This window comes from Lineus longissimus, chromosome 10 (assembly GCF_910592395.1).
Source record: "Lineus longissimus chromosome 10, tnLinLong1.2, whole genome shotgun sequence".
NCBI classification, from domain to species: Eukaryota; Metazoa; Nemertea; class Pilidiophora; order Heteronemertea; family Lineidae; genus Lineus; species Lineus longissimus.
In genome coordinates, this window is record NC_088317.1 from 7,787,272 (window position 1) to 7,805,588 (window position 18,317).

The window sequence follows — 18,317 nt, forward strand, 5'->3', positions numbered from 1 at the left end:
CGACACAAAATTGAAATAAACCACCCTTTTCTGTCATTATTTAGGACGGATATTTCTCTAATAAAAATATTAATATAATTGGCCAATTTCTTAGGCATATGATGTAGCGAATTCCCATGAAGATTTTAATTTAATTTAACTTAATTTCAACCAATGGGATAGCAACCACCACCGGAAGATCGCGGAGAAATCGGTAAACTCAACGGAGTTAATTCAGAAATTTACCAAAAAAAATTGTTTGTAGGATATACAATAGTTACTCTCTTTATTTCTAATCATTCACTATATACTCCCGCACACACGTGTATCTTAAGAGCCCCTCCTAAAGGGGGTCTTATCAATATACAGTCCCTACAGAACACCTATGATAAAACCCCGTGTTTTTTCAAGACCCGTGTCTTCGCCGTGTGTCAAAAAACCCGCGGCGCACTTACACCTATCAGTTGTGTTAGATAATGATTAATAGCCCCGGCGACAGGTGCGCTGTAGGAAGGGAGCTCTCCTGTGTTTCTTTCCCGTTGGAGGGGAATTTCGCATGCGCAATACCGAGGCAACTACACCGCGCCATCTGTCGCCGGATCTTAGAACTTGCAATCAAAAACCTGTGTTGAACACGGGTCTAAATTAGCCCCCGATTGGCCGCATCAAGCTCGATGGGGCTAATAGACACGGGGATTTGACACACGGGTCTATTTAGACACGACAATTCATAGGTGTAAGCGCAAAAGACACGGGGATTTGATAGGTGGAAGTACGACTAATAAAACCATACATTTTCGTAAAGCTGATTACCTTGGCTATCAATTGGCGTTGTTTCTGGGTATCAATTAGGTAAGAGGTAATCAATAATCAGTAATAATCAATATTTTTTGATTGATTTTGCTCTAATTGATTGATTTTTCTGATTTGAACAAAGTATATGGAACTGTAATTGATGCAGTTACAACCTGTTAATGATCAACGTAACTTGATTGATAACCTTTGATTGACTATTGTCTATTACTGATTGATCGAATAATACAACATAATATTAATTTATATGCTAATCAGTTCTTGTACTGTGACGCTGCACAAGCGCCAATCAAACTGCAGCGCCCTCTGTAAACTATGAATGAAACTAAATCTAGTCTTCTGCAGATCACCAGGGACACGAATACACTGTACAATAGCGTCTAACGTGTACCGAGAGTTCTATACTAAAGCATTGGTATAGGGACGATATATCGTACCGCCTACGCGAGACAAAATACAGGGACGATATATCGTCCCCTCTAGGGAGGCGAGGGGTTAAGGGCAATATTACCCAGCTGTCCGCTGCCCAGTCACCTCCTGTTCTACATAAGTAGTTTCCATCAACAAATTGCACAAAAAAAGGAAAAATTCCAAAGACTGAATTATCGCGCTTTTCTGATGTTGACCCATTTAGCTCTCCAAGCAGTGACCCTTTTCACGTGGAACAGTGCACGAGTAAGGCGTCTCCTGGAGTTAGGACCTACCCTGTGATGTCTTGGTACTGATATTATGACGGGAAAGGTATTTCGTGCCAGGACTTGTGCTACCAGAAATAATGAATAACACGTTTTTCTACTATCTAAGAGCTGAAACAAAATGGCTAAAGCATCAAACATGATTGGAGATTGGAAAAATAGTTTATAGGTGAACCAGAGGAAGAACAAAAATACTGCAATAACAAGAGCAACGCAGGGCATAGCATATGCCCCGGTGAGCACTTTGAGTTGGTGTATTAGGAAAGTGAAGTGTTTTTCAGACAACCCCGGGCAGCTGGTGTCATAGCTGACTAGGTTTAGTTGACATCGTGAAAGAGTTATTGGTCTGTAATGCCCGCTGTACACGTTATCTTTTTCTACCCACAAAAAAGTTACATGGTTATTACTCAAAGCGTTCTTGTTAAAATGAGAGGAAACGAAAAGTTTACAGACGCCTGACGCCTACCGGCTGACGGACATTGGTAAAACATAATGCCTCCGCAATGCTTTACGCATTGGCGGGGGCATAACAAGCTGCCTATTACTTTAGAGTCACACTCCACCAAAAAACATCGATGAAACCCCAGTAAAAACAGTAGTAATAGAAGATTCAGCAGAAAGCATCTAAAATTGTTTGGGTAGACACCTGCGATATAAATTAAAACTGACCACATTCGGCATTTAAATCAACTGTTCTAGGAACAAACGTCTTGGCGCCAAAACCCGATGTTGGCGAAAATGACATAATATCATGTAAAATCCAAGGAAGACATCAAGGAATTGCCTACGAGTGGGCACCTGCAAAAATGTCAGTTGCAGCAGAAACTAGTCTAATCCAAAATGTGTGTAATCCATTTGTGACTGTGTAATTCACTATGAAATAAATCCTTAATCCTTAATGTTTCCATTTCTTCTATGCACCGACACTGCCTCAAGAATATTTCCGCCTCAATTTTGTTAAGTCCCTTGCATTGTTGTACTAAACAAATCATAGCCTGGAAAATCAAATTATAAAATTTCATCTATGATGTGATGATAATGCTTTACTTTGATAACAAAATAAGTGTATAATAAGAATGCAGTGGACAATCAAGTGACATATTTTCGTGTTTCCCAACAAAATCAGCCCAAATAACGATAATAACAAGGAGTTTTATATGGCGCTTTAAAAGAGCTTTCATTACCCAGCCTATCCAGAAGGTAAGAGTTACAACGTGGCACATGCCGGGTATCGAAGCCAGGACCTCCCGATCACAATGTTGATGCTCAAACGTTGTGCCACTGCGTTCCTCTGAGCACAAATTATTCCATATGCCTGAAAATGTACCCATCTCTGTACGTAGGTCTTTTATTGTTTCATGACTATCCACAGGATAATGCATGAAGTGATTCAAAATCATCTCTAGGCACTGTATTTGGTTGCAGCCGGTCAGTTTAACCCAATTCGCTTCAAGTTTCTCGCCTGTCATGTGCTGTACTTTCATGGAGAGATACCATCAATAAGGCTGACCATTTGTCAAATTTCAGACCCACCTCTGGCTCACGGACATTCATCATGGTTTTCATCTCTGTCTGCGGCAACTCATCCTACAAGAAGTTTATGATGGCCTCCATCTGAAATAACATAACATTTGTCAAATGAAAGGTATCAAATTGCTGTTTGCTGTGCAAATTGTCCATGACGAAGTCGGAAGATGAACTGATGGAGAAGACATGAATGGTTAAAAGGCAATTTAAAAATTGCATGTTTCTTACCTCCCAGTCCAAGATTGTTGTAAAGCTCTTCTGGCTTCTTACGAAAGGTTTCTTTACACATGTTTATCACACACGCTGCAAAAAAATAACAATTTGAATCCTTTGAAAACATTTCGACAATCATATTCATCATAAAGACATAAGAAACGTTTCTGCGGCTGTCTAAGTGCAGACAATGACAGTCAAACCTTTTTTGCCTTTACATACCTGTAGCACGAGAAGTAAAAAGCTTTATGGACTGAATGATGCAGGAGCTGAGCTTGTGTATGAAGTTGAACTTCATCATACATGTATGAATTTTCAGAAAAGAAGTTTGACCCAGCACAAAGCCCAACTCAGAGTCAGATGAAAAAAAGATTTTTATTCTGTTTTAACTCTTTAAATCCTTGAATTTTTTTAGTGTTTCCAAGTATTTCAGCAATTTTCACCCCAAACGACCTCCAAATGCCCCCCCCCCCCCCCCATGTACAAGACAGCTAATTAATTTCACTAGTATTATTTCATCAAACGGATGAAAACAAGTATATTGCATATCCCTAAACCGCCCGAAAACCAGCCTAAGTTTCATGATGGCGATGGTGTTGCTTGAGATTAGGTACGTACTGGCAGGCAGCTAGGCTAGGAAACTAGACAAAAATCAGTGGCCGGATATCGGCCGGTTAGGACATAAAGGGTCAAATATCACATGCCAAAAAGTGACAAGCAGTTTTTTAAAAAAAACGACCGATGCTATGACTTTCAATTCCAAGCGATGACAGATCAATTAAATCAAAAATTTTGTATTGAAAAAGTTTGACCATCCAGTCCACGCGTTTACACTCCATCATCCATAGCCCAAAAACGATGCGGACAAATAATTTATCATGAATGGACAACAGTAGTAACAGTATTTTATTGTAAAATAAAAGGCTGTATTAAAATTTTAGTAAATACTTACGGATTTTACATTCTTCAAAACACTTGAGTGTGGGCACGAGTGGCATTAAAAATCCCAGGGGTGGCACGGAGGGCCTGCAATGCCACATTTAAAAAACATGAGTTACCAAGATTTGGTATCCCGATGCAATCATATTTACAAAACAAAAAGAAATACATGTAAGTGGTAGAAAAAATTTTTTGCAACTGATTTGAAACATATCTTAAACGATATGTGCTGGAGATGCCAAGCCTCTTTCATGCCGTCATTGCCATGGTGATGCTGGCCGATGCTATTGCACCCCGTCAATCAAATATCCTTTAAAAAATTGTATTACAAATTGTAAAAAATCTTGACAGTGCATCATGCTGTGCACACGTGCTACCCGCTGACCGACTTTCGAATGTCGTCTCGAGCCAATGTGCATCCTTTTCTGTGAAGATCTATTGTAAACATGGTTTGTTTTGGCGACCCTAGGTGGTGCCGGCGTATCTGGCAATACTGCAAAGGTCCTATAAATAGACGAATTCGAAGAAGTTTGTTTTGGTGCTGACCAGAGCGTGGTGTCCCTAGGCATTGTCCAAAGTCAGCTAAGGCCTTCTGACGAGTGACATGTTCTGGGTGTGCGCACTCATTGTTTAAATTGTTTTGGAGCCGATTCCTCTTCTTCAAACAGGCCTATCTGGATGAACACACTCCCTCAAGTGCATGCACACAGTCCCTTCACTGCCACAACCTTCTACCAAAATAACATTGCGCAATATTGTTTCACCACTAGGCCTACGCCTCGTTATTTCACCAGTTACGTCATTACGTTGATAAGACGAATTCGAAGAAGTTTGCACTGACCCTTGAACAAAGGATCGCCGTGTCTCTCTGGGCACTGTCCGAAGTCGGCTTACTAGGCCTTCTGACGTATTCCGAGTGTGCGCATTCGATTTGTTTTAGCACCGATTCCGTCGTCTTCTTCGAATACGTCTATTTCCTAAGTGGTGATATTTATAGACCTGGGCCTATAGATTCATGCACTAGATTGGGAACAACGTTTACATGACGTAGTGTTGGCTGTCGTCACGTCACCATGCATTTTACATTACTGTAACGTGACGAGACGCGACGTTTTCGTAAACGTTGGTCCCAATGAAGTGCATGGATCTATAGTACCGATATATAGTATGCACTCCATGACGTGTTGGCAATACAATATCATGATGGACGCACACTCCACAGAGAGTAAGACTGAGCTGAGAGTGACACTAGGCTTACACATACACAGACATGATGAAGCCTGTAGCCTGAAGCTGAACGCCTAGACTGCAGTCTTAAGTCTGCACACACTCGACAGTGTCAATGACACACACGCCATGCATCGATTGCATGAATGATGGTCTGTACTCTGTGGTACCGGGCGGTAGGCCTACGAGGAAGCGTCTTTTTCTCACAGAATCAACGAAAAAAACTTGTTCGTCTTCTACAATACTTTTCCCTAAATCATCCAGACCGTAAAGCAATAATATTTACCGATTGCATGATGGCGAACAGCAATCCCAACGCTAGTATTTCGGAACAAACTACTCATGCTAAAAAAAAAAAAAAAAAAAAAAAAAAACCGCGGCAAAAGCACGAAAAGCAGCGACAAGACAGTGTCCAAACGCAAGGGAAATCGTCGGTAATTTGTAAAGTACGCCCTCTCGCGGAGAACGACTGACCCCGTCTTGGCCATTCCAATGTTAGTGAGACAAGACCACAATTGATTTTTTAAGCCTTTTAGCAGTTAAATTGTCAATGTTTGACCGCGACGCATCAAAGAACGCGTGGTGTTGTGAATCTGAAATTTAGATTATGTTATTCCGGACACTCGGGCAAGTAAATGGTGAAAAATAAAATGGTGATTGACCACGGAAATTTTTTTTTAATCGACAAATTAGACAGACTTTGATATTTCCACTCTTTTCAGCCAACTGGCAGAAAAAACTCAAAACACGCCCCCTATTACCAAATTAGCAAAATTCGAAATTAATTTTTTCATCAAATAATTTCTTTATATCTGTAGACTTGCCACAACAAATATTTTTTCAATACCTCTCCAAATATGTACTTGAGAGTAAAAAACATGCACTCGTCTAATAGATAGGCCTGGACCCTCCAACCTATGAATATTCATTAGTGGTCTTGTCTCTAGTGCCCTAACAAACGTGGGCGGAGACAGATGTGACATTTTATTGCAGACCAAAGCAAACGTCCTCTTCTTCTCGATTTACGTACTTTACTTCAAAAAAGTCAGTTTTAACACTACTGCACAATTATAGAGTGGTCTTAAAGTTCCATTTGGATAGAGATTTGACGGACTGATTTGGAAATTCATTCCAACCATGCAACTGTTTCAGAAATGAGAAAAAGCTCCTGGGTGTCATGACATGCATTCAATTATTATTTCACCACAAAGAGCTGCTTCTTTCAGCAGATATGAGACAGCTACCGGGGCGGGGACTATTTCTTTATGGGGCCTTATTGTTCAGCGTCTCCAAGGAATTCTATTTTTAGAGTCCAATGCCAATGTGGGGGGGGGGGGCTTCCCCCGTATGTACTGACTAAAACCTGTCACTTTCAGAGAACGGGGAGGGGGTTTGGGGGACTCATCCCCCAATGTACTGGCTATATAGGCCTATGTCAGAAGGACGGGGGTTTGGGGGCTCCCCCATGTCGAACAGTTGTGTGAGTTCACTAGAGATTGCTCTTTACATATTATAGGCGAAATGACTGTAGGCGAAATGGATGTAGGCGAATGATTGTAGGCGAAATGGCGATACACCAAAAACATGCATCCCTCCATAATGTGTCTTCGGGTCCAATTACGGCCCACGTGAAATTCGTTTAAAAGGTTTATTGAAATCTCAAAAAAAAACAATTTCTCGACGACCATGAATTCACATAGATAGAGCTTATTAAGATGTCGAGTCGTGGTAAATACATGGGTGGCATGGACAAAAGGGGAATTAATTCCCATCTGTGGTTGATTCTTTTATATAATATAGGCCCTTAAGAAAATGGTCTCACTGGTCAGTTTAGAACTTGTATTTTGACAGGGAGGGCCGTAAAATGCGCGAGTGACGTTTGGATGATGGATATCATCGATTCATGATATGGTCAATGGTGTAGCTAGGGCCTACGGAAATCATTTTTTCTCATGCAGGTGATCGGTATTGGAGTGTTTGAAACTGTGTTGTGCTATTGGCAAAGGGTTCTTCGGCCTAACTGTAGAATAGCCGGGCAGTAGTGCTGAAAGGGTGGATTTCGTCCTGGGTGCCGACAAATGGTACCCAGGACCTGGGGCCAGGTTCGAGATCGACTGGACAATAAGCACCCTGGGTGCCATTACACTAGACAAACAGCACCCAGCTTCTTCTTCTACACTTTTTCTATACACAACCGAGGTTGGCCCCACGCTCACGGAGGTCACGTGTCACGATAACCATCATTTTGCAAGATGGCGACCGTCCCTGTTTCCAACCGCGCTCTCTGAATATATCCCTCCTACATACCTTTTTTGAATTAATCATCCGAAATGTGCTTTTAAAGACCTATAGGTCTAAACGCGTTTTTTCTGTTTATCTGTTCTTTTATTTCGCGCACTGCTAATGCCGCAAGTACCACGGTGCGAGATAAAACGAGATTGCAAGAAACGTCGTCTCTAAGATCCGTAAGCCAGGCAAAAAGAAGCTGGGTGCTGTTTATCTAGTGTAATGGCACCCAGGGTGCTTATTGTCCAGTCGATCTCGAACCTGGGTACAATTTGTCGGCACCCAGGACGACATCCACCCTTTCAGCGACAGTAGTAGCTCTGTACATTATGTACACTCTGTCCCTCTGTACATTATGTACACATTCCTATCATTTAGCACAGAGTGTCCCGTGTATTCTGCAGTTGCTCCCAACAATGTACACTTAATGACATGAATGACTTGCCGTGTTCACGGCAGTCTTTCAACTAACGCAGTGGATATTTTGCCGTGAACCAGTTGAGAGTTATTTTCGCTATTTTGCCGTGCACTTCCATTGGACATGCGCAGTTCGCGTTTTTGCGGACTAAGTATTTTTCAGATTTGTCCGCCATGTTGACAAGATGTCACTCTCGATCGGGGACGAATTTTCCTCATTTCATAACGTTCAAATCGCAATCCCCGTGTCTTGTGCGCTTACACCTATGAATTGCCGTGTCTAAATAGACCCGTGTGTCAAATCCCCGTGTCTATTAGCCCAATCGAGCTCGATGGGGCTAATCGGGGGCTAATTTAGACCCGTGTTCAACACGGGTTTTTTGATAGGTGGAATCTGAATAGACACGGCAATTGCAAGTTCTAAGATCCGGTGACAGATGGGGCGGTGTAGTTGCCTCGGTATTGCGCCCCCCTCCAACGGGAAAGAAACACAGGAGAGCTCCCTACCTACAGCGCACCTGTCGCCGGGGCTGTTAACCATTATCTAACACAACTGATAGGTGTAAGTGCGCCACAGGTTTTTTGACACACGGCGAAGACACAGGTCTTGACAAAACGGGGTTTTATGATAGGTGGAACTACGACTTAAGTTTCTCTTTCCGCGAACAAATCGTGCTTTGAACTGGCGAAAGTCCGCAAAAGATTTTGAGTCTGCTAACTTTTCCGTAGTAAAATAGTACGCATGCGCACCAACATGATCGGTCCGGGGCTGCCCGTTTCGATGACGATTTCGTCAATGTCACGGCAGGTGGGAGGATGTTGACGGTCTGGTCCCATTCATAATACAATAATCTTGAAAGTACATTGCTCTCAATGTTTATTTCCCTGTTTCCATGACCAAATCCTACCGTGAAACCTGAAACCACTCCTCCACAACACAAGCCATTTCAATTTTCTGTAGAAAGCGCATGCACTTATTACCCTCAAAGGTCTCATTAGGGAGGTTTTTTTTGTATTCATGCGCGGCCAACCCGTAACTGTTCCTAAAAAATCATTGATTTCTTGGTCCTCAAAGTACGCCAGTGTTGATTTAGCAGTTGTTTGGGCAAAGACATGTTTTTTGGAGTTTCTGAAACCTGGAGCGCTACTCAATAGGCGGCTAACAGGAAACTACGCATTTTACTGTTGTTGTCGACGTATGTGTACACTGAACTTGGGATGTGCGTCGGGCCCGTGTTGAAGTGCCAGTTGGTGCGTTTTTCGCTGATTTGTGCAAAATTCAACATCTCAAAAGTTCAATGGTTGACCCTCGATTTAAAAAAAAAAATTGTGTAGCGTAAGCAACTTTCTTTCACGGGAGAATGGTCACTGTAAGAATTATTCAGGAAGAAATGTATAATATTTAGGGTTTTCCGTGATTGTCCGGCCCAATTGGCAATATTGCCATTTGGGATGGTGAACAGAGCTAGGAACAAATGCGAAGCTTTATTTAAAGAAATAAAATGCCTGATTTAACATCCTACAGAATGAGGGGAATCGGGCGTTTCCAGTGATATATGAGACAAATAAGTTGTCCTCGTGCAATCACTTTGGAAAGGCATTTAAAATAGATGTTACGTCCTGTTGATGGGGGATGTCATCGTCGCGTACATTTGGGAAAAACTATTCAGGACAGGGGGTCGGCTAAGGTCTTTTTGAATTCAAATCTTACACTTTGGATCATTATGCTTATCTCCGGGCAAAAACACCTATCCTTCTTCTGTTGTGTTTAGTTTCCTTCCCACATTCTCCCACCTATTTTCTATACTGCATCAGCGTCTATTGGGTCAACTGCCATGATGGCATCATCCTAACTATATCCCCCCCCCCCCCCCTCCCCACCCCCAACTACTCCCCATCATTGACATTTTGTGCTAGCCAACTTCTTCGGTCAACTGCCATGATGGCATCATCCTAACTATATACCCCCCCCCCCCCCCAACCACCACCACCACCAAAGTCTTCTTGCTCACAAGCCCTATTAACGAAGAGCTCCCTATCAAGGCCTGAGCCTTCCCCATATTAGAGGACTCTGGCCAAACGCCTGCCCGGTTCTTGCTTGATTAATTCGGGGATTAAATCCATTTTAAGCGTCTTGGATATTATTACTAAAGTCTCAAAAATCAAAACACATGTCGGGGGAAACCCCCCGAACCCCCTGAAATTGAAGTTTGATTAAAAAACAGTGTGAATATTCATGTGGCTCTCTCGGAGCTCAGAATAGTCGAGTTGCTTCATTCGCACGCCCTGCTTTACGTTAACAATAGTAGCACTTTGCGGAAAAGCCTTTTCTGCTGCGCACTATAATGAACGCTGCAAGCTAGTAGAATCATGAAATTTTTACTGTGGGTGCATGTCATAACGGTGCTTGAAATGTAACGTAATGTTTGATTTGACGTACTTTTCAAGGTCACAGAGGTCAACGTTCGCTATTTGCATCGCCGTCAGGCAATAGTGGCATGTATCGTAACCTCTGGTGTTACTGACTTGAAATCTTGTACAATGTACTCCTAGGTCAAATGACCTTGGAGACTAAATTGATTTGATTCATGGGGGCCAAGCTCAAAATGCAAAAAGTGCTATTTCTCTGGAAATGAAGACTGTATCATTTCCAAATATTTAGCATAGGTATATCTAGTAAGGATACATGACATATTACCCAGGTTTTTGATTTGATGTACTTTTACAAGGTCACAGAGGTCAACGTTGAAAATTTCAACAAACGTGGTACGTTTCTGACTATGTGACCTAGATCATTCTAAACTTGTACAAAGATCCCTCCCTTGGCAAGTCCGACCAAAAAAAGACCAACTACAGTCCGGATTCGATTCCAAATGTGGCCACCAAGGGGCAAAGGTTAAAAAAATCAGCAATGAAGTCATAAGCAACCATCATGTCCGAGTCCATTTTTACCCCTCAGCCTGTTATGTCTTAAGCCACATATCAGTGGATGAAGTGTGTATAAACACGTTTAGTCATGTCCATTTCCGGTTCCTGTTCTGTCTCACTCTACAGTTTCTATGACAAAGTTACATACACGTGTACAGGTCTCATATAAGAGTTTCACACACGACACTACACAGCCCATAAAGGCTAGAGGGGTATTGTCGAGGCGTTCGCCGTCTCTCTGTCCGTGGGTCAGTCCGTCTGTCCGTCCGTCCATTGATTTTGGTTCTCGGGCCTATCTCCATATCCATAAATGCCCGGCATTCCATCTTTGGGTGGTTTGAAGGTCTCATGGTGCCATGGTGCCATTGTGCCTTTTGGCAGTTTTGATAATTCAATACCAGAAATCCCCGACCTCGAACTTGCGCATGCGCACTAATTACCATCTCGGCCGATCAACGCAGTAGTGCGCTTAGCTTAGGGCAATCTCCAAAAGCTGAGTTAATCAGGCGGTGGGGAGCATTACGCACTTTGCCGATAGCCCATTGGTTTCCTCTAATGTCTAGCTAATACTGTGCAAAATTTCAGTGAATTTCGTCAAAAAAATCCTTTGTCCACCTTTGTACCGCCGCTTTGCATGCATTGATGAAGTTCAAACAGGGAAAATCAGGAAAATAAGCCTTTGAGGCGTTTTTACGGCTCAAAAACTGGCATTTCTAGAGATAATATTTTAGTTGCCGATAGATCCGCGAGAGGGCAATACCATCTAGGGTCATAATAACACTGCTTCTGGTGTTTTGGAACATTTTTTTCTTTGTCCACTTGCATGCCGAAATTGGAGGTTTTAATGATGTGACAGCAAAAAATTGAATTGGTCATTGCGAGGGGGTCACTAGGGAGCTTGGGGGGTTGATCTATGCAATATACCTAGTTTTAAATCGTGCTTGTTTCATGCTAATGTGAAACACCATCATTCTGATACTACTGAGATTTAAATTTTTCACTCTAGATTTTAAATGAAGTTTGAAAATTCATTTTTCACTTGATGATCATGCTAATCATGACTGCATGAGTCCAGTTTCCCTGCACCCAAAGTTTATTACTGATGGTAGCTTTCCTATATCTAATTGTCTAATGTAAAAAAGTTGGGCATTTTGTGGGGGGTTTACTGTGGTCTTGGCCTCTCCTACCTTGGGGGTGGGGCTGGGGTGGGGTGGGGTGGAGGTTGGTCTTGTTGGCATCCAGGTTTGAGATATCATAAAACTCTTGACTGGTGTTATTATGGACTACTCGTTTTTCTCTCTTGTAATTCGGCAATTTTATATCAGATAACAAAGCGTAATTCAAACGGATACCGCATCTCGTTGAGGCTGCCATTGTGATTGATTGCTGCGAGCTGATTCGTCAATGGCGGCACGTGACTGATTACACTGGCGGCCTCTATCGGACGGCGTTGGTCGGGTTTTTCTGGTGTTGTTTGTTTTACACTTTGCCCCAGGAGGCACTTCATGTGAAAAACTACTTTGGCTATATGAATTATGCTATCTAAAATCATGAAATGCTTACTGTGCACACTGCTCATGAAACTACATCACATAATAATACCTGGGGTTTTGATTTGACCTACTTTTCAAGATCACAGGGGTCAAATAGCGTTGACTGTTATCAGTTTCTGGAGCGCGTCTCCATAACTATTGATGCTTGAATTTTCATCATTAAGTTATATGATAGTCTTAGTTTATTCGTACACATTGGTACAATTAAAGTGTAGGGGTGCATTACAGTTGGTCGTGCATGATAAATAAATAAACAGTAACTGGTAAAGCATACTATAAAGAAATAAGTGTGGCATACAAACTACAAATGTTAAGTAATATACAGTCCTACATGTTGTATTCTATTATTATACAGAGATCACTATGGCTCAAAAAAATTAATCAATTAATTTTAAAACACATAATTCATAAAGCACGTCTTAAATTTCCCCCCATGTCAAAATATTCATCCCCCTATCCTGACCACTCATCAACTCCCTAATTTGCCCAGCCACTCTTTCCTGCTCCTCTGATACATCCATCATCCTAACATCCTGCGTCATATGATATAACATCGGCAAATTGCCCCTATCCCATCCATACTTAGCAACCAAGAAATTGAAATTTTTCCCCAGAGATGTCCGGCTCCCACCCTCAATAATATAATACATTTACAAAGTCGAAGATATACATTGTTTGTTTGACATCCATAGAGTCTCCAAAAAGGTGACAAAGCGCTTTTCTGTCTGAGCTTAAATTGGAAAATCCTGTGTAATTTTGGGAATCAAAGCATTATGCGTATGATACGGTAAGCTCAGGAGTTTTCTAATATACTCTCCATGCCCCATATTATTCTCAATCCCTTGAAATTATAGATCCCACTTCTGGTACCCATAGAGAGACATAAAATTCGTTTTTCTATACAAGTAATTAATCGCAGCCTGAAATTTTCTTTTAATCGTGTTTGGCCCAAAGATGATACCCATGTACCTCATAGGGTGATGGTCGAAGAACCATCTCCTGAAGCAAAATGACAATGTCAAGATCCCCAGTTTTACCAAAAATAATCAACTTACTTTTTGAAGCATTGAAACTTATAAAATCAATTGAAAATGACGAAGTTGAATAAGATGTTAAAACATCTTATTCAATGCAAAAACCTGTGGGGCTAACAAAACCATGTCATCGGCGTAGGCGAAAGCGCCAAAAAAAGTGTAAACCGATATGACACTCAACGCTAGAGTTTTCAAGAGCAAACAAAAGTTCATCTAAGTAAACACTGAATAAAACCGGAGACAACACCCCGTTTGACCCCATTTCTTGCTGTAAACTCACCTGATGTGTGAATCCCCCACCTCACTCTTATTCACTGATTTGTATACAATGTAGCCAAGAACCTAGCAACCAGTGGGCATAGCCCCTTCCGCAAAAGAAGTCAAAATAATTTGATGAAATGCACCTTATCAAACGCCTTCGAGGCATCCAGCATAACATGAAATATTCAATCACCTCATTTACCACCGTACTGCAAGTGGCAGTGGATAACCCTTGTCTGAAATTTCACATCTGACGAAGAAAAAACATCCATGATTTTGCCCATAATACTACTTAGTGAAATGCCCCTATAATTGTCCAGTAAAGTTAATGATTTTCTTGCATTCTTAGATGTAGGTTAACAGTAGTTTTAGCAGAGTCCCCAGCACAACACCCATGAATGATTCACTATTTAAGATAACAAAAGGGATATCATCACCTTCAGTCTGTTCCCCCCATTTAATGAAATGGTCAGATTTGAGACCTACAATGCTGTCACTCTTGCCTTTCTTTAGCCTTTTCATGCCCTGAAATACATCTTCATATGAAATTGAGTGCTCCTCTGAACAAACCTTCCTGCAACACTTCTCACGCACATCCTTATTCATATCCTGCATAAATGCCTCCATCTCACCATCATCATACGAAATCGAATTATACACTTGTTTAACCCATCAACATTGTCCATTGTATTATATTAGGGAGAATGTTTTTCTTTTATTGATTTTACTAACATCTTATGATGGCATTGTTTACTTTGGCACTCTTGCTCATCAGTCAAAAAGGTCCCTTCTTCTCACAAACTATTTTCATGTCATGCGTGATGCGCGTAGTCCACTTGGCCAACTTGACTATCATGTTATGTTCAGCGTGTGTGGGCTGAGGGGTTATGCTAGCTTTGCGATGCTATTTTTGTTCTATGTTGACAGGTGAGTACAATGGCCCTGCCCCTTTCATTGATTGGTAGCTAGAGTTCACCCGCAGAGCCAGGAGCCATGACATAAATTGATCACCATTTAAAATTGAAATATTCTTATTCTTTACAGATAACCTACCTGTATCGGTGCGGTAAGCCTGACTATATCGACAAAGAAATTGTGACTGTGTGGCATGGATGAATTTTAAACATACATCATCCTGGGCGTCAACTTTCAACACATTTTGTTTTGAATGCAAAGAATCCATTTTCTGAGGATATGAAATCTTTGCCCATGTCTCAGGTCAAGGAAATCGGGATTATAATACTTCCAATGCATCATTTTGTCCCTAATGTTAACCGCACATTTGGCCATTTTGTGAAAGTGGTAAGAGAAACGCTTTATTTGGCGCTGCGATCGCTCCATGGCAGGCTGACTGTCCAAGCAAGGTGACATCTCAGTCATGTCTTATGGGTTTTTTTACATAATTTTCAAGGTTACAGAGGTCAAATGGCGTAAATCGAATGTCAGGCTTTAACTATGGCACGTTTCTCAATTGCAGTGACCATTGATCTCACATTTGGTACACATGTACGGTACCCTATACCATAGTCAGGTGATCTTTGGTACCGATGTTCTGTTCAATCTCATTCATCACTTGGCCTCCAGGGGGGCAAATCTAAAAAACTTTGTTTAGAACCAATCATATCTTATGGGTACGTCTTACCACAGGTTGAATGGCATAAACTTTCCATTTGGCTATATAATTGCACATTTCTTAACCAGCATGAATTATCTACTAAATATCTATATGGTGAGCACAATAACCCACAGCCTTTTCATTCGAGGATGTTATTACTTGACATCAGATGTATAATTCCCTACACAGTACACTACTCTGTAAAAGCCCAGGTGAGCACATGATCCAAGGACCATTTTATTATATTTACCTTACCAAATTGTCCACACTTCAAAACATTCTTGTGATGTTCGTAATTTGATTTCAGTACTATTAAGGACACCCTATGGGCTGACAAACGCTGTCCAGAATAGAGAGGTGTCCTGATTTGAGAGGTCAAATTCAATGGAAACAACCAATTTGGGGCCGAAACTACCGTCCTTAATAGAGAGGTTGTCCTTAATAGAGAAGTCTCTGCTAAGGGAGGTTCCACTGTACATGTAAAGAGTTGGCCCTGGTCTTGTTGTTATGGTTACTTTGGTAATCACTCCAAATCATACCCATCTGGTCTTGTTTAGGGGATGTGCATTCCTGCTGGCTGCTAAGTGCCATCTAGAGGATTTATTGAGCTGCCTGACATGCCTTAAGGGGTTAATGGCATGATCTGGATTCAGCATCCCACAATCCCTCTACTGGCAAAGTAATATTGATTTATTGTATCCCATTGTGTGCCCCATTTCCTAATGTATCCAACCATTTGACTCATGCTAAAAACCAGACCGAGGCATTAACAACGCTGAGTAATCAAGAGTCTTGCTTCACAGCCAAGGGGCCAGGGTAGTCAGTTGTAGCACAACTCCAGCAGCCGGTTGGTAAAATTCATTGGCACGCGCAGGTTTTTAGTTTTATCAGCAGAAGCACCCAAAATTTGTTTGGAGTCTTTCATGTTCAACTTTATGGTTTATGCAGTCCTGTCAGTAGTTTACATCGTGCATATTTGGTTGATAATTCACAAGCAGTTAGATTGTGCTACCAGCCAATATAATTATTATCAGAGCAGATGGTAGTAGAAGCAGACGACCTGTAGGGTGTGGTTTTGCCAGCAAACCTCTAGGAATTTCCATTGGGACGTTATTGTTACATATCATCGCAAACTTCAGATACATTCAAAAGGAAATTTCAGATAATTCCTATTGTGATACTATTTTTGATTGATTCTGCATATTTGTGACCATATTGCATTTGCCAACGATAAGGATATTTCCATTCAATCTGCTGAGAAAGAGCCTGTTTCTTGATTCATATCATTTGGATAAGAACTCTCAGTTGGTGTGATTTCTTGAAATAACTCTATACTTGATTGAAAATGGGAGATTCAGAGGTAGAAACAACATCTGGCGCAACTGCTGTGACTGACACAGGTAAGTAGGGATTGTTATATAATTGATGCAGAATTTTTTTTGGAATTATTGTTAGTCATGTGAGGCTGTCCAGATGCCCCAATAATTTCAAGAGGTGATTGTATTGGGCTTTCATTTTCAGAGGTTCAGGTGGGACAACACTGGTTTTGCTTTTGTTGGGTGTGGGGCTCTATGATAGGGAGTCCAGGGATTATTACAGAAGGGGTAGGATGTGTGCTATCTTTGAAAAGGGGAGCTTGTGTATCTGATCAGAGGATATGAAAATAAGGATGGAAGGGAACTGGGAAAATGACAATGTTGGGACGAAATGGCTGGGTAAAATGAGCTGTGGAAAAGGATGACACTTCGCAAAACCATTATTTGACTAAAGTGTAAAAATGTTCGATACAGCTTTTCAATGACCTGACATGACAGTGTGGGGTGCTGATCGGGGAGTTATTTCTGTTCTCTATATTCTGAAAGGCCCTTGGCCTATCGTTTTCTTCCTAGACTCTGTCATTCTTTACCTCATCAAAGACTCTGACATGGGGATCGTAACTTACAAATTTTTGTCCACTTTAGCATCTGTATGTCTACCTATCGGTCCATTTGTTTGTCCATCAAGACAATGTAAAAGGCTGTAACTTTAGCCTGCTGCTTGAACATTTTCTTTTAATATGTGGCTTTATGTACAGCATATCAGTAGATGCTGTTCGCCATTGAAAACGGCTCGATCTTGTTCACAGTTTGACCACTGGGGAACCTTTGCTGAAAACAGAAAAATTGCAGTTCCTCCTATGCAACTCAACAGCATTTGATGCCATTTATATGGTTGATGTACCTCCTGAGGATACATGATATATCAGACCGGTTTTTGTTATAACTAATATCAGTGCTAATATTGAGGTCAACATAACCCCCACTCCAACTTACATTCACCTCAACTTAGTCTTGGGTTGAGGGGTATCAGCTGTGACTAAGCACAGTATTTTTCTCAGTTTTTTTCTGGAGCATCAGGTCAACTCATGCTTCTTGTCAATCATTTCCCTGTTGTAAGGTGGGCATTGGTGACTAAGTTCTTCATGAGCCAATTTCCCCACAGCTTTGATTCTTAAGTTCAAACATGGCCATTTTGTCTAACTGAATGTGCTCAACCTTATTTTCAACAAATCATTCTTTTTATCTGGTCAATTCACATAAACATACGAGACAAGATTCATGTCTCATATCGCAACCATGCATCCTCTCCATGTATTCTTGTGGATTCTTTGTATAAAAAGTAATAACGTAAGTGTATCCATTGGGCCTTGCCTGGGGTAGTCCGTGCACTTTGATTTCATTCTGAAAAATCACCAGCCAGGCTTCTGACTACAGTAATGACACGAGGAAGTAAAGTTTATTATGGTTGTTTATTATAGTGATGCCCTAATTTGAATAGGCCAGGCAGATTT

At 41.3% G+C, this 18,317-nt stretch overlaps 1 protein-coding gene and 2 long non-coding RNA genes across 7 annotated transcripts in view; 1 reads left to right on the top strand and 2 right to left on the bottom strand.

The window, feature by feature from the left end:
* LOC135494600 (uncharacterized) overlaps nucleotides 1–18,317 on the bottom strand; it is a 439,372-nt gene that overhangs the window by 10,248 nt on the left and 410,807 nt on the right. The gene's annotated exons all lie outside the window — the stretch shown is intronic.
* On the bottom strand, nucleotides 347–5,741 carry LOC135494601 (uncharacterized). Of its 2 annotated transcripts, none has more exons than XR_010448413.1 (5): nucleotides 5,680–5,741; nucleotides 4,180–4,253; nucleotides 3,243–3,317; nucleotides 3,021–3,101; nucleotides 347–2,482 (listed from the first exon to the last, which is right to left on the bottom strand). It is a non-coding gene; the product is annotated as an uncharacterized LOC135494601 (long non-coding RNA). The 2 variants fall into 2 exon arrangements; XR_010448414.1 differs by having other exon boundaries at nucleotides 2,672–3,101.
* LOC135494439 (uncharacterized) overlaps nucleotides 7,087–18,317 on the top strand; it is a 154,140-nt gene continuing 142,909 nt past the window's right edge. The window contains exon 1 of one of the 2 annotated variants that reach the window (XM_064782403.1): nucleotides 7,087–7,121. In XM_064782403.1, coding sequence (XP_064638473.1) covers nucleotides 7,109–7,121 — 13 coding nt within the window. In that variant the 5' untranslated portion in view covers nucleotides 7,087–7,108. Of the gene's footprint in view, nucleotides 7,122–15,898; nucleotides 16,888–18,317 lie in introns of those variants that run through there. The other variant, XM_064782402.1, reaches the window with a different exon arrangement.